The sequence below is a fragment of the Sinocyclocheilus grahami genome, unplaced genomic scaffold (genome assembly GCF_001515645.1).
Source record: "Sinocyclocheilus grahami isolate Dianchi unplaced genomic scaffold, SAMN03320097.WGS_v1.1 scaffold491.1, whole genome shotgun sequence".
NCBI classification, from domain to species: Eukaryota; Metazoa; Chordata; class Actinopteri; order Cypriniformes; family Cyprinidae; genus Sinocyclocheilus; species Sinocyclocheilus grahami.
Window position 1 is genome coordinate 596,018 of NW_015505670.1, and position 16,962 is coordinate 612,979.

The 16,962-nt window shown below is 39.7% G+C and overlaps 1 protein-coding gene across 3 annotated transcripts in view; it reads right to left on the reverse strand.

Annotated features, from left to right (window-relative positions):
• The window catches only part of LOC107554136 (retinoic acid receptor alpha-B), a 147,815-nt gene that overhangs the window by 44,184 nt on the left and 86,669 nt on the right, over nt 1–16,962 (reverse strand). Inside the window, exon 1 of one of the 3 annotated variants that reach the window (XM_016236551.1) lies at nt 6,647–7,576. The exons of the other annotated variants lie outside the window; for them this stretch is intronic. Within the exon in view, the coding sequence (XP_016092037.1) occupies nt 6,647–6,809 (163 nt within the window). The 5' untranslated portion in view covers nt 6,810–7,576. Of the gene's footprint in view, nt 1–6,646; nt 7,577–16,962 lie in introns of those variants that run through there. 3 annotated transcript variants of the gene reach the window in all.

Genomic DNA, 16,962 nt, shown 5'->3' on the forward strand with positions numbered 1-16,962 from the left:
TAACTATTTATAGTGATACTCCAATCAGGATTTTTAGACATTTATTCAGGGCCTGAATTTCATTTTTGAAAATGGGGGAATTCCCCTCTTAGGTGACTCTTGTGAGAGGGGAAGCAGCACGGACTGTGCTTTCATACAAGAGTCCGCTACTGATCTGTGGCTGTTTACCACAAACACTACATTTATCCATTATTTTGATTTCAAATCCAAACATTGTAACTGATAATGCTTTATCAGCATTGCAATTCTTTTTTTTTTTTAACAGTACAGTAATACAATCTTTCACAGACATGTTTAAACAAATGTAAGCAACACATTTTCACTTTTAACTTTTCATCTTTTTACTTTTGCATTTACTTCTAGATTTATATATTAATTTGCTCAAGCAAGTGGCTTATAAACTTTAGTGACGATGTGACACTGCCTCGACTGTGCAAGTGACAATTCCTGTGTCAACTGTGCAGCGTGCAGCTCGCTTCTAGACAGACGTGATGTGTGGTGATTTGAAGCCATTTGCGTATTTTGAGAGAGAAAGAGTGAGAGCACGCGCGGTGATTCACTCACGCTGTTTGTGAAACTACATCCCACACAAGGTTTTCAAATTACTTTAGAAGTTATTTAATGAAGAAATATGAAGGTGAGTGCCTCACCTTCAGCATTATAATGATTTCACCCGCGCCAGACAGAGACTGAGATGGTGCCGCTGCATGTCATGCCAGACCTCTCACGGCAGTGTCATCAGCTTGAGATCGGTTTTTGAGATCTGCGTTTTTAGAGTCCGCCGATCAATCATCCCAACATGATTATCGGCCGATAGTGATCAGTAAGCGATCAATCGGAACACCCCTACTACACACGTGACTGACCACTCGCTCGCACCAACAGGAGGAGGGGGGTCGTGTTACTCTCTACACTGCATTCAACCTGAGGGATTTCTACACTTTCAGTCTTTGAGGAGACATGAAAAACTGCGCATACCGCAGGAATGGTATAACGGAAAATATTAGTGGTTTTGAAATTTTCAAATCGCGGTATACCTTGAAACTGGTAATCGGCCCATGCATAATGATCACACATAAAATCAGTAGTAACAGTTCGCAATTAAATCCATATCCTACCTTTTCTTGTAAGAGGATAAAATCCATGGCAATGAATGTCATCTGAGATGTTTAATCCACAAGCATTCTGAGCATTATTCCTACTTGCTGCCTTTCACATCAATCCCCAAGTCGTCCTTTTAGGTTAGGCTATTTTCACTCAATTCAATGTAAAAGTAATTAGGCTATCTCTTGCATCCTTTTACATTAGTGAACATTGCAAATAAACTGGTTGCAAAATGGCATCTACAGTACAGTAACTTCAAAATAGGGGTAACAAATTCTTTTTTTATGTAGATAATTTTCATTACAACAAATATATAATTGCCAGATTTCCAGTGTTTTACCTATAATAATTTTGGCTGGACAAACAAAATCTTTAAAGTCATTTTTCTCAGCTCCACACTCTAGCGAGTTATGGCCTTTTGCCTTTGTAGGGCAGTAATGCAAATTTTAGGATACATTAAAAATACACTGAATGGACTCAAAGATGAGTTACATGCTGATAACATTTTTTAAAAAATCTGCATTTAGAGGTGAATAAAGTCAAAGAATAAATGTATAGATGCCCATCAAAGGCCTCTGATCTTCAGGATATCAAAGTCACATGACTTAATGCGGAGAAGAAAACAAAACCTGCTCTGGTTGTTTTAAATTGCCAGAGCCAAAAATATTTACCACTACATCTCAAAGCTCTCGGACGCTGTGCCAATCCCTGACATAAGGCATTTCTCACCAACTGCTAGAATATTTTGTAAACATATTACTTTTAAAGAGCCACTTTGGTTTGCCCAGTAGCTACAACTTCCATTTCTATTTTGCATCAAGTTTCCCAGAAGTGTGTGGGATGGAAATGCTGCTTTATTAGCTTTTTATGAACTCTTTTTGCAATATTTAGATTTTTCATTTAAAGGGGTCCTACTATGCTTTTTCACTTTTAATTTTAGTCAGTGTGTAGTGTGTATGTTTGGGCATAAAAAAAGATCTAGAAAGTTACAAATCTCAAAGTCCACTCCAAAGGGAGATATTTCGTTTTTAAAAAAATCCCTTTTCAAGAACTACAACAAAAGACTCGTTTGGACTACAGCGTTTGGTTTCCGGGCTTTGTGATATCACAAAGCGGCTCATTGGAATATCATTACAAAGAATTCCCGCCTACAGAAATTCGAATGGTTGGGGGGTGGGGAGGGGCGAGGTTGTGGTTAGAACGCTTGGTTGAGTGAGCGCATCAGAAGAGACGACGAAGAAGAAATGCTGCTGCAGAGTTTGGCAGAGAGAGAAGAAGAGCTGCAGTGCTGTAGCTTCAAATTTTCGGCATGTCTAGAACAATTCTTACAAGTATAACACGACGTAGCTGGGCGCTGCGGACAGACGACAGCCAACAGCCGAACTTCTTCAAAGCCAGAACTAATCGAGCCGTTTGTGCCAGCCTGGGGAGAAAGGTATTTTAATAATGTAAATTGTGTGAAAAATAATGCGTTTTTCGAAACACCAAGCATGAGAGCATGTTTTAGTACACCCCCAAAACAAAATCAAGACTTTGTAAAAGAGCATAATATTCACAACTTGGATAGAAACATTGCTAGTGTGATGCTATAAATAAAACTAAACGTAACTGTGATGATACAGCAACGAGATGCACAATCTAAGCATGCTCTTCAACAATGCATGTTCACAATAGATCAAGCTCTCTGTTAAAACAAAAGAGCTACACTGGAATGTCAAGAGGAGGCTTGTGAATAGAACGTTAACAGTCTTTTAGTGGGGGAGGAACAGCAGAGAGATCCGACTGCCAGCTTTCAGTCTGCTGGGTCCCAGGAAGCCTTCAGAATGATGGAGAGCTTTTCAAATACACCGTGATGGATGCCTCCCTGAGACACGGAGCCTCTCACTGCGCAGAGGTAGCAGGGCTTGGAGGTCAGGGAAGTGCAGGGCCTAATCCGCTCCTGATGGCCGTGAAGGTGCTCATGTTTGAAGGCCACTAAGAACCAATCACATGGCACGCTTCAGAAGAAAGCAACGTAACGGAGACAGAAGTACCAGAAAAACACAACACTACAGCACACTTCACTTTGAGTGTCACTTAAAGGAACACACTCTGAAAACATCCATTAATCAAAGTCTCACGATCTTATGCAAAACTCAGAATGTGGTCATTAAAAGCTGCTGTCTGGCTTTAATTATTCTGAGGATTATCTGAAAGAGCAAAGCAATTCATTGCACTTCAGTCAATGGCCCTCTAGGGTCTTTCGAGCTCTTTGTGATTTACTCTGCAAAGTGGAAACTATGATGGGTTAAAAAAGCAAGCTCATGGTTACTCCTGACCCATATAAGCCGCCTCTGAGAGTCACTCTTACAGAAATATGGATTAATATGAAATATCTTATTGGATTTAAAAGCAAATCACAACCCACCTTGAGGTCTACAGGAGGTAAAGAGACAATTGGACACTATACTCCACTCTAACATGCCACTTATACAATAAAAACAACTTCACAGATGATCTTAGGCCCACCACTTATCATTTGTACATGACTACATTTAGATCTCGTCTCCTCAAAGCTCTGAGGTCGAGCCGCACCACCGAGTCTACTTGCTCTACGTGTCCTTTTCAAGAACCATAAATACTTCGGCTGCTACGACTGTTCTCCATAAGAAAAGGATGCTGAGCTGCAGAACAAATCATCCCTCAAATAGGCTTACACAAGATTAGCAATGTTGACATGCCCCAACAATCACTGGAGACCATGTTTCCAGACAGATTCTGGCCCCCTGAAATGTCACACTCATGTTGCAAACACATATCATACACTGTGAGAAGACATCGTCGTTGTCTTGTGGCCTTGTACAAGATGTGGTATTGCAGTTCCTATTTCTTCTAATTTTCCATTATGCTCAAGAGATTTAATAGATATTACATATAATTGCTAATATTCAATAATACTTGTTACTTAAAATACTCAAACCAATTTCATTTCCAAGTATCTTGCTTAGTAAGAACTAGGGCTGAACGATTAATGGCATTTGCGATAATATCGCGATATGAAAAAATTAGATTTTTCAATCGCAGAGGCTGCGATTACACTCGGTCACGTGACACGCGAGAGTAAAGAGGTGTGTTCGACTTGATCGATCGGTGTATGACAAAGTACAGCGAGAGAAAAGTACTTTGATGACACACACAGATCGGTCTAAGCCGTGTTGCTTCAAGTCGAACACATCTAAGCAGTCTTCAGAGGAAGCGTCAAGTTGGCACGCTACAGTGTTGCCAAGTCTGCGATTTGAGGAACCTCTCCAAAAAAACGTGTATTTTACCTCCGGGAACGTGATTTTTACCAGTGGAACCCCCCTCGAAACGCGATTGGCCTAGTTTTGAGTAGCAATTGGGTGGGTTTTGTTGTGAAATCCTGGCAACCCTGGCACGCTAACGTTACACGCGGAAATATTTGAAAACGTATATATTGAACATACTTCAAATGTACTCCATCAGCAGAAAAAGAAAAGAAATAAAACGGTAAACAGCCAAAGAATGTAACTTAGAATGGGAGATGGATCGGTTTGTGAAAGGGAAGAGAAAAGCCATAGATGAAGTCGCACAGACCCAGGCAGGTGCTGGAAATTTAAAAGCTAAATGCAGAAAATATGACGAGGCATATCTTGCTCTCCGCTTCACTCACCGTGTCTACTCTATACCGGACACTACAGTTGTCGCGTCACACCGCAACAGCTCTATACTGGACGCGACAAAGCGACCATCAGAGCGGCATCAGTTTTATGTCGGGTTTTGTCGTGTCGCGCCGCATCCAGTGTAGACAGCGTCACCGATTATAGTGGGTTGGGATATGGGGGCAGATTTTTTTTAAAGGTTTAAAGGGGGCGTGATCAAAAAAGTTTGAGAACCACTGGTCTAAAGTTAATAGAAAGTGTTTAGTGCGGTCCACATGTTTACATATGTTTATTACAGTGACTCTGAATTGCCTAAAGTAGTGTGGTAAAGCAACAGATTTGTTTTTATATTTCAGCAATCTACTTTTGTTAGCATTGGAATATACAGGCCTGGCCTACAGAAAAGAACATTCATGTTTAATCTATCTAATATTGTGTTGGTCATACTATATCATGATTTATAGGTTGTCTTCGTTGAATAATACAGAACATAATGAGCTTTAAAAAAATAATCGCATATTAAATCGCAAAATTGGCAAAAAAATTTAATTAAAAAAATTCGCAATTAGATTATTTTCCAAAATCGTTCAGCCCTAGTAAGAACTAAATAAAGCATTTAAACAGAATTCGATCAATCAGGCCCTTAACCCTTTCAGACACAATGGCTACAGGGAAAAACACCTACTTTTTTCAAACCATTTTAAGAACATGTCCAATGTTTTAAGACAGTAGTAAAATTAGCACACAGGAACTGATGGCATTAACATAGCTTCTATTCAAAGTTGGCTGCACACAGCTGCTGATGGAACTTCTCTGATCTAGCTCACCAGCTAAACACACACATTTCTCAGTTTATCACACTACTCTACATTTTATTGAAGGTAAAACATTGAAGAATGAGAGTTTATCAAATGAATGATGCAACTATAAATTTCATAAGGTAAAAGGTTTTTCCACTAAGATTGTGTAAAATGAGGTGGTAACATGCAGTAACCACAAAGCACATGGAAAAAATGGTTCAAAACATTGTAGGTTTCACAGTGTACAGGGAACACTGATTAATGCACATGTAAATGTATACCTGATTCTCATGTGCATTAGTTGGATATGGAATTTCGAACCAATCTGATCTTTACGACGCCAAATCTCAAATGCTTTCAACTAACAAAGTTAAATGTTATGCAAAAACGACTGCACTAAGTGCGCATAATCACTCAAACCAACAAAAACAAAAAACTAAAACAAGTTAATGGTTTCTAAGAATGAACTGACACAATGTAATGTGTAGTGGTCACTAGGAGAAACTGCTTCAAAATTGACCTCTGAAGCCTAAGGAATTTGAACCCACAAACATTTAGTTTGATTAGTCTGTTACTCATTCATGACAATATCAATATATTGATACAATACCAGCGACACTTGTGACTTTAAGGGGTCAGAGCAAAATCAATAGAAAGCTGGTGGAAATTTGGTGCCTAAAAGAGTTAAGACTGAGATATATATATATATATAAAGCATTCAAATAAAGCCATACTAAAAATACAGTTCTCACATATTATCAACTATCAATGAATTCATAGCATACTGGCTGGAAATAAATGAACAACAGAGCCTAATTCTATCATAACAGGCACTAAAATGAATTACATATATTTACAGTGCAATAGCAGTTAGTCAGCTCACTAGGTTCAAGACACAGCCTACATGTACACATGCTGGAAAATACCCACACACACTCATCAGCTGAAGTGTAGTTTCCCCTGTAAGAGCCCCAGTGACCCCCCAAACATTCAGCAGTCGGGGGAGGAACTCAGAATGAAATTGTCCGTATAATGTTAGATCAGAGACCGCGTTAAGGATAAAGAAAACAAAAGGCCACCTACAGTGATTCGAGCCGCTCCAGTGCGGGGTCCTGAACCCGCGGGCCGCTCCCGACACGAGGCCTTTATCCGGGATCAAACAGCCGCGGTTCTGGTGGTAGTAATCCATGCTTAAAAACGGGTTCGGACTAGGGGTCAGTCCAACAACGTCCACACTCTCGTACATCGTGAAATCAAACCAAATATTCTCCAAAAGTAAATGCTTCCTTCTTGACGAAGCAAAAAGAATCGAAATGTTATGTATAACTGAAAAATAAATAAACAAACCCTATTCAAAACAATACAGTTGGAGCAAAAAGTGGGATTTCGCACAATCGCGTGAATAAGAACTTGAAGAGAGACGATGATCTTCTCGGTGTGTTTATGAAGCTCGCGCTGTCCACGGGGAATGAACTACATTCTTCAGATTTTAAAATCCTGCGCCAGTTGTTGCAACACAGCGTGCTGTTGAAATTGTGGCTCTATGTGTGACCCAATGATCGATGTGAAACTGCTAACTTACATGAGTATAAGCAGAGTCCCGCGCGCAGCCAGTGGAAACGTCCGAAAACTCTTAGCAGCGACCGTCTTGAAAAGCTCCCAAACGCCTCCTTGCCCCTAACGAAACGTTTTCTAAATGCTATGCGTTAACAGACCGACATATTGACGCATATTTACTGTAAACACGCAGTCGTCCGCGTCGATGAGAGAGAGAGCGCTCGGTCTCGTGAATAATCCCGTTGGAGAGCTGCCGAACGGACACGGGAAGAACTTGCTCCTGTGTTTCCAGACCCTGCGAAGACGCGAGCTCAAAGTAATGTCTTTTGCATCTTGTGTCGAACCCCTCGCATACTTGTGGGAAATTTCTCCCTGAAAAACAAAAGCGCTCTTCGACAGGGTAACTCCGTTCTTCACGCACTTTCCAGGCTATCCCACACCGCAATTCTTGACGAGTGTCAGCAGCTGCGCACAAACTCCGCCCCCATCAACCTCCACTCGGAGTGTTCCACTCTCTGATTGGCTGCTGATAAACCTAATCTCAGTCTTATCAATGTGCCATCTAACAACGAGGATCTGCCGCCATAACAGGCTAAAGTATAAAGTTTGTACATACACGTTTACATTTATTTGACTGCTGCTTTCTAAAAAATAAAAAAGGCTATGTAAAAAAAAAAAAGTTATCTGGACTTTAGTACAGTTGGGTTAAAGGGGTCATATGATGCGATTTCAAGTTTTCCTTTCTCTTTGGAGTGTTACAAGCTGATTGTGCATAGATAAGATCCCTGAAGTTGCAAAGACTAAAGTCTCAAAACCAAAGAGATATTCTTTATCAAAGTTAAGACTCTGCCACGCCCCCCTAAAACGGCTCATTCTAGCACGCCCCCACATATCTACCTCACTATGTGGAAATATTTGCATAATGCATAATGCCAAATGTGCATGCAAAGAAAGAAGGCGTGGTTTCAGGAACAGCAGTTAGTGTTGAAGCAGCCATGTCAGGGAGACGCTGTGTGTTTCTAGGCGAAAGCAAAAGCACTTTATTTGGCCTTCCGAAAGTAGATGCATTTAGGAATCTTTAAGATTACTTACAACAGAACAGCAACGCATTTTATGGACGACCGTTTCGTGAACCTAGGAGAGGAGGTAATTCTGACTTTGCTATGACAATCTAGCGCTTCTGAATCAGCTACTGTTTTGTTATTAGTTTAAGTATTTGCTATTGACTGTTCAAATGCGGAGTTTTGCACATCGTGTGTGTGCGCGTGTGTGTGTGCGAGAGAGCGAGAGAGAGAGACAGGGTCACAACCTTCTTAACCGTGGCTTGTGTACTGCAAACACATACCAGCTTCATCACTGTGTCTGTCACGCGACTCTGTTCCCCTTTCGGGCTTGAACTGATGGTAAAACTAATGACATTATTTACTGTCTTTACATTTATTTCGAAAGATGAAGCTCGCGATTATGGTAAGGGGCGTTACATTTCCGACGAGAGCTTGCGGTGTTCGGCCAATCACAATGCACTGGGTCAGCTGGCCAATCAGAGCAGACTGCGCTTGTCGGAAGGAGGGACTTTGTAGAAAATGAAGCATTTGAGAGAGGCGGGGCATAGAGGACCTACAATAATGTACAGTATTTGAAAAATAATGTTTTTTTAACATTAAAGCATGTCAACATATTCTGATACACCAAATAATGATCTGTAAAAAAGCATCATATGACCCCTTTAATAAGTTTTAAAAGAAACATACTTTTATAAGTATCATTTTATAAATCTTTGTTTTATCAAAAATTATTTTGATCAAGCTTAATTAGGCCTACTGTATTATCCATTGAGACAAAATGTTTAACTTGTTATGGACAACTACATAATACAACTAGCCTAATACAAACTTGTGTATAACCATTGCAAGAATTGAGATATGTATCCCTTAATCTTATCAATAAATACTTAATAGAAGAACTTGTAGTTAATAATAATAGGACTATATATATATATATAGTTGTGTACATTTTGAGACTGATGTATGAAAGAAACTTTTATATATATATATATATATATATAAGATCACCTCTTCCAGTAAATGCTGTCCCTGTAAAGAGCAGACACTCACTGACCCCAAGACTGCTTTATCAATACAGAGTGAGGTAAACAACACATTGCAACACTATATAGTTTCCCACCACAAAATCCATAGACGCTGTCTGGAGAGTAGTGTTCATAACAAGGCAATGAACACTCGGGCTGCAGCCCAACAGCATCCGTCAGCTCAACGCACCAAGGTTGCTGCCATCCGCTGATGGCTCCATCCATCAGTGAAACGACGTATTAGCCTCCCCTTATTTTCCGGCTTCAGCCCTCACATTTTTGTCCTTGACATGTAAGAGGTACTGTATTGATTTTTCACCATCTAAAATATTAGCCTCCACACAAAAGGCCGCTCATTCAATAAATACACGTTTATTAATGGACAGTCCTTTTAATCCAACCAGACCCATATAAATCTTTCTATGAAATGGTCAGGGAGGAGGGAACTGGCTGGCTTTAAATGATACTGCTTTATATTTGTGCCAGTTAAAATGGTTATGGTCATTTCAACTGGTCATGCAAACTGGTCATTAGGTTCAACTGGTCATGCAAATTTTCTGTGTTATCTGTGCTTCATACATACATTGCTACACTATTGACAGTGGAGCACTTTGTTCAAGCGAAACGTCACTAAGTTGACCGTGACTTCATATAAAATAAGATGAAATTTGACTCCAAATTTTAATTTTAGTAACTTTAAATATATGCAAAATATTCCATTATCAAGATTGCACAGTTTACACCAACATAGGGCATCTAATTGTGTGAATGCAATTTTGTGGCAATTTAGAAAAGGATAAGTCATAATCATGTATCTCAAAAACAACAACAGACTAGCTAGGCCTACATAATAAGCTACATATGGAGGCAAATGACCTGAGATTCTCAATACTTTGAGACTGCAGGAGTCGAGAGGGGCAGTAAATCGGGGGAGGAGGGGGTTGTATGGTGGCTGTTAGGAATTCAAAGACTTTATGGGGCTTTAGGAGGAAATCCATGAGAAAACCTGCTGGCAACTTGAAAGTGTGAGGCTATTTATTACCCTCAATCCACCTCCCCCACCTCACTTCCTCTAAATACGCATAAAAAAGCTTTTTTATTTTCTATTAAGCTCCACTTATTATCAATGCTGCGTGATATATGTTAAGAACGAATGCACATTCTCAAGAGCACATATTACGCAATGTCAATACTATTAGATTGGGTTTGTGAGGTGTTAGCATACTGATAGCATGCAGTTTTAAATGCTTATCATTATTCTGTCAGTCACATGACCCAGTTTGTCCCAGAATGCCCGGCCCTGATGAACAGATGGGTGTTTGCATTCACTCACAATGCCTTTAATCTGTCTGATAGGGAGGGGCCATCATTCAGTCCTGTTACAATGAGCGCCTGTACTGACTCATTATATAGTAGCACAGTATGGATGTGCCACATGCTATTAACAGTGGACAAAGGTCAAGAGAAAGATACCATTTGACATTCTCAACGGTGACAGCTTTTGAACTCCAGCTATATAAAAAATACATATGACAAAGTGAACCATTTTCCCATAAAATGCGATCACACAGGCAGTATGTTTAATCTGAGTGACATAACCTTGATCGCAATCTCCGGACATGCACGCTATTAACTCTTCTGTGAACCAATTTCTGGTTCTGGCTCGCTGAAGCAATTTCCTGAAAGTGAGTGACATAAAAAGAGGGTTATTTCTTATATAGTCATTAATAATCAAATGTCATGGAGCTTTGTAAATTATGATACAATATAAATGCATTGAACGGTTTGTGCTGTTACTATATGCCAGCTGATGCTTACTGCTGTGGTAAACATATGGTGGAGATTAGCTACTGTGAACCTCTCTGCCAGATGTGTAATGTTAGCAGGTGAAGGCTATTGACCAGTCCGCAGGGCCAACGATGATCCTGATTGCTTGAGCAGTCCCATCTCATTACTCTTGGCTCAAGGTCAAGGATTAAGTGATGAGAATAGATCCAGCCTCTTAGCATCCTTATGGGGAGTTGTTCGATTGTTTGAATGTGGGTTTGTGTACTTGAGGGTGAATATGTGAGACATTTACATTGTCATTACAGATTTATAGTCATACAGTCATCAGACTTTAAAAAATGAGTTCACCCAAAATAAGAATTCTGTCATAATTTACTCATCCTCATGTCAACTGTATGACATTATTTCTTCTGTGGCGATATTTTGGAAAATGTCTCAGAATATATATAATGAGAGTCAGGTATGGAAACCCATTTCCGCCATATAAGAAACATAAATCATGTTTTGGTAAATCATAATTATGACAAAAATTCATATTTGTGACATAAGTTGTCAAAATCATTTGAAGTCATGAAAATTTGAGATACTAAAACAACTAAGAGACATAAAGTCAGAATATGTTTAAGAGATAGCTAATATTGACAAAATTTACATGAAATTATCAGATAAAAAGTTATGAAATAAGATACTAAGCCATAATTATTAGATAAAGGTCAAAATTATGACAAAAACTTATCACATAATCGTGACATGAAAAGCCAAAGGTTTTAATGTCATAATTGATTTTTTGCATCATAATAATAACTTTTTATCTCATAATTAGGACTTTTATGCCATAATTATTATTTACCAATGCATTTTTTTCTTATGTGGCAGAAATAGGCTTCCATAAAAAGGTGACTAATAATGTTTTGGACCCCCATTGGCTTTGATTATATGGACAAAAACAATTGAAATTAATTGTCATTTTTGGGTGAACTATCCCTTTAATGCATCTCTATTTTGTCATAGTCAACAAATTTGATTTAATCTTATTCTGATGACATGGTGATAGGTAGTTTGAACATGTTCTGCTATGATTAGGGTGCGGCATGACTGGTCAAGGCCATCTCACCTGTCCCCCTGGCTATGCATCATAACACTCTATTTGACCTGCTGACCCCTTCTGACCCGAACAACAGATGAACAGCTCAATGACACATGGCTGTTTGTATAAGATCAGCTGAGTATGTTCAAGGCATATATATGTATGATTTGTCTGAATATGATGTTTGTGTCCACCAAAATGAATTAATACATTTTTCTGTCCTGTACTACGGAATGATTTTTGTTATCATCTAACACATCATACTATATAGTCGCCTTAACAACCCCACGATTAACAGTTCTTAACATGATATCATTGGTCTTTTGCAATGTATAGTGACCTATATGACATTGCCCGGGCACAGATCGAGTGCAATAGGGAAATGTGCCGAGCTGGTTCAAATGTTAATGGTCCATCTGAAATCCCCTGCTTAGCCAGCAGGTTGGGGAACAAAAGCGCCATAGAGGTGCAGCTTGCGAGGTCTGGACATGACAAATGCGGCCAAGAACGGGGCAGCGGTTGCTGTGGAGCTCTGGGGAGGGAAAAGCGGGGGCAGTGGAATTATCTACCAAATCCAAGCCTCATTGAGGGCGTCGCATCGGAGGGCAGCGGGGGTCACCCCATCATCATCACCATTTCAAAGAGCCTAAGAGCGAGGTGAAGCCGAGTACAGGGTGGGGGAGGTCCGCTGACCCCAGCCGGTGTCCCCGCACTACTCCATCTTCTGCGGATGGTAACAGCATGAAAGGAAGCCCCATCATCTCTACTCCTGGCACCACAGAGATATTGAGAGGACGAGAGACAGATAGGGGGCTGCTCTCTAAACAGGCCCATTTCCTTGATACCCCCTAGAGGAAAGACCCTCACCCCCAACACTCTCGCTCTTGATTTCTCATTCCGGCTCTATTTCATGTGGAGACAAACACACAAAGGACCCAATGGGACTGCGATGTGATGGTGGGCCTTGGGCAGGAAGAATCTGGTGCATTACATAGATGGGCTGCCAAAACAAAAGCCAGTGATTTCTCCATTTAAAGGTGTTCTGAGTCATCAAAACACACCTCGGCAGACCAGAGCCAGCCAGCCTCCCAGGCCACCAGCTCTCTATCTTATCAAAGCAGACCCACTCCTCATGGAGGACCCCATATCACCACACATAAGAACATCAAGCAGCCTTTGTGATAATGCTCGGTCTTTACTGCCAGTGGCTTAAGCATAAGCCCCATGCATATAAAAAAGCTCTGAATGTGCTGGCCAAACCTCCACTTTGCATATAGATACTGAGCCTATTGACATATCGATTCTCCTGGCCAAGGACCCATGAAAGCAGCCGATGCAAATCCCCCCTTTAATCAGCGAAAGCCCCCTAAAACGGTCTGAAGCAGGAACAAGAGCTAGTCGCTCTGCTACAGTATTCTCACAATGGCCTGGCAAATGCGCCATTATGACTTGTTTGACCCTCCTCTCCAAGTGCACTGGCCACTTTGAGAGGGTAATTAACCCATCTTTCTCCCTCCCCTTGATTCAATTACAATGGAGGCACAGCATTCCACAAGCGCTCTCATGCACTTGCGCCGGGGAAGAGGGGCAGACGGGGGCCACGAATGGGATGGGTTGATCAGGGCTCACGGAGTGCTTCAGAACAAACATGAAGAGATTAAAGGTTCAGTCCTTGAGAAGTAAATGAAGAGGGAAATGTTAATAAGCTGTTTGGATATCAAATTCTCATGTTGTACAGGGTGATATGAAGCATTCTCTAAAAATCAGCGCCGACTGATTGTGAATAGTGGGTGTTACATTCGGGAATTAAGGCAGAATGAATGAGAGTTTGCTAAAACAATGCCTAAATGGTTATTAGGCTATGGGTTAATTTTAGGTCATAGGTTTTCAAACTGCAAGGAAGGTGGTCTGTAAAAAAGAAAAAAGAGGAAAACAATGTAAAATGTGTAAAAATTAATAAAAAGAAAAGCAAATAAATAAATAAGTGGTCCATGGAAAAGAAAAAAAAAATACAGAAAAATTTGAGTAAAGTGTGAAAAATATGTACAATGAATAAAAACAATGAATGCATGAATGAATGAATAAATAAGGTGGTCCTTGAAAAAACTAGAGGAAAATAATGTAAATGTGTAAAATGGATAAAAATAAAAGCATACATATATATACAAAAATACATACATAAATATAATATCATATAAAAATGTATTTATTTATTTATTATCATTACTATTAGGTGCTATTAAATAAATACATTTTTAAAAGGCTGATAGAATTTGATAGAATTATTGTTTAATTCTGCTTTTTAATGACTGAACGTCATGAGATTAATCACAATTATTTTATTCTTCACATCTACACATCTAACAGTGCTCTTATGGGGAGTAGAAAATACATTATCAACTTACATGAAAATATGTTTACATATTATGAAGGTGATCATCAAATTTGTGGGTGCTTGTCAAAGCATATAATGTGTTTTTCAGTTTGTCAAATGCTTTGCTATAATATGAATTGTAGCTATAATATGAACATCTCATTGTATTTCTACATGCAGTCCACACTGTATCTGACAGTGTGATATAAAGAGATCTCTCACTCTATCCATTTCCAGTGTGCTTCTTGAATGCAGAATGAGTACCTTCTATAATCCACTCCTCTGAGGGAAATGCAAAGGGGGGAAAAGAGAAGGGAGATGAAAGAGGGCTGGCTAGTTACGATGGATTACAGGCTCAGCGAGGCGGTGGGGGAGGCCAGTGGACTGATAATATTTAACCAGGCCTGGGTGGACCATCTGGAACCACCCCCCTTCATCAACAGTCCAGCTCACACATCTGGGTCCTCCTCTGAAGGAGTAACTCACATTTGCCTTCAAATGAATAATGCCGTTTTTACATTATTTTGAAAGAATTTCAACACTGAACTCCCGTGACTTCATGCAAAACAATTCTAACATGATTACAGACACTGTAGATGACTTAATTAAGTCAACCATCTAAAGTGCTCACACGCAACGCTCCAAAATGTTTTATGCAGATGTCACATTCCTAAAAATTTCTAAAACAATCTTCAATTACTTTCAGGACATGATCTATTTTGAGCCCCTTTCTTCTTCCTTACTGTGAGACCTGCAGTTTATACTATTAGTTAGGGTGGGATTCCCCCTAATTCTCCAGAGCAGCTGCAAACCCATGTGGGGGTTGGTGTGTGTGTGTGGGGGGGGGGGGGGGGAACAAAAGCCAGTGATTTCTCCATTTAAAGGTGTTCTGAGTCATCAAAACACACCTCGGCAGACCAGAGCCAGCCAGCCTCCCAGGCCACCAGCTCTCTATCTTATCAAAGCAGACCCACTCCTCATGGAGGACCCCATATCACCACACATAAGAACATCAAGCAGCCTTTGTGATAATGCTCGGTCTTTACTGCCAGTGGCTTAAGCATAAGCCCCATGCATATAAAAAAGCTCTGAATGTGCTGGCCAAACCTCCACTTTGCATATAGATACTGAGCCTATTGACATATCGATTCTCCTGGCCAAGGACCCATGAAAGCAGCCGATGCAAATCCCCCCTTTAATCAGCGAAAGCCCCCTAAAACGGTCTGAAGCAGGAACAAGAGCTAGTCGCTCTGCTACAGTATTCTCACAATGGCCTGGCAAATGCGCCATTATGACTTGTTTGACCCTCCTCTCCAAGTGCACTGGCCACTTTGAGAGGGTAATTAACCCATCTTTCTCCCTCCCCTTGATTCAATTACAATGGAGGCACAGCATTCCACAAGCGCTCTCATGCACTTGCGCCGGGGAAGAGGGGCAGACGGGGGCCACGAATGGGATGGGTTGATCAGGGCTCACGGAGTGCTTCAGAACAAACATGAAGAGATTAAAGGTTCAGTCCTTGAGAAGTAAATGAAGAGGGAAATGTTAATAAGCTGTTTGGATATCAAATTCTCATGTTGTACAGGGTGATATGAAGCATTCTCTAAAAATCAGCGCCGACTGATTGTGAATAGTGGGTGTTACATTCGGGAATTAAGGCAGAATGAATGAGAGTTTGCTAAAACAATGCCTAAATGGTTATTAGGCTATGGGTTAATTTTAGGTCATAGGTTTTCAAACTGCAAGGAAGGTGGTCTGTAAAAAAGAAAAAAGAGGAAAACAATGTAAAATGTGTAAAAATTAATAAAAAGAAAAGCAAATAAATAAATAAGTGGTCCATGGAAAAGAAAAAAAAAATACAGAAAAATTTGAGTAAAGTGTGAAAAATATGTACAATGAATAAAAACAATGAATGCATGAATGAATGAATAAATAAGGTGGTCCTTGAAAAAACTAGAGGAAAATAATGTAAATGTGTAAAATGGATAAAAATAAAAGCATACATATATATACAAAAATACATACATAAATATAATATCATATAAAAATGTATTTATTTATTTATTATCATTACTATTAGGTGCTATTAAATAAATACATTTTTAAAAGGCTGATAGAATTTGATAGAATTATTGTTTAATTCTGCTTTTTAATGACTGAACGTCATGAGATTAATCACAATTATTTTATTCTTCACATCTACACATCTAACAGTGCTCTTATGGGGAGTAGAAAATACATTATCAACTTACATGAAAATATGTTTACATATTATGAAGGTGATCATCAAATTTGTGGGTGCTTGTCAAAGCATATAATGTGTTTTTCAGTTTGTCAAATGCTTTGCTATAATATGAATTGTAGCTATAATATGAACATCTCATTGTATTTCTACATGCAGTCCACACTGTATCTGACAGTGTGATATAAAGAGATCTCTCACTCTATCCATTTCCAGTGTGCTTCTTGAATGCAGAATGAGTACCTTCTATAATCCACTCCTC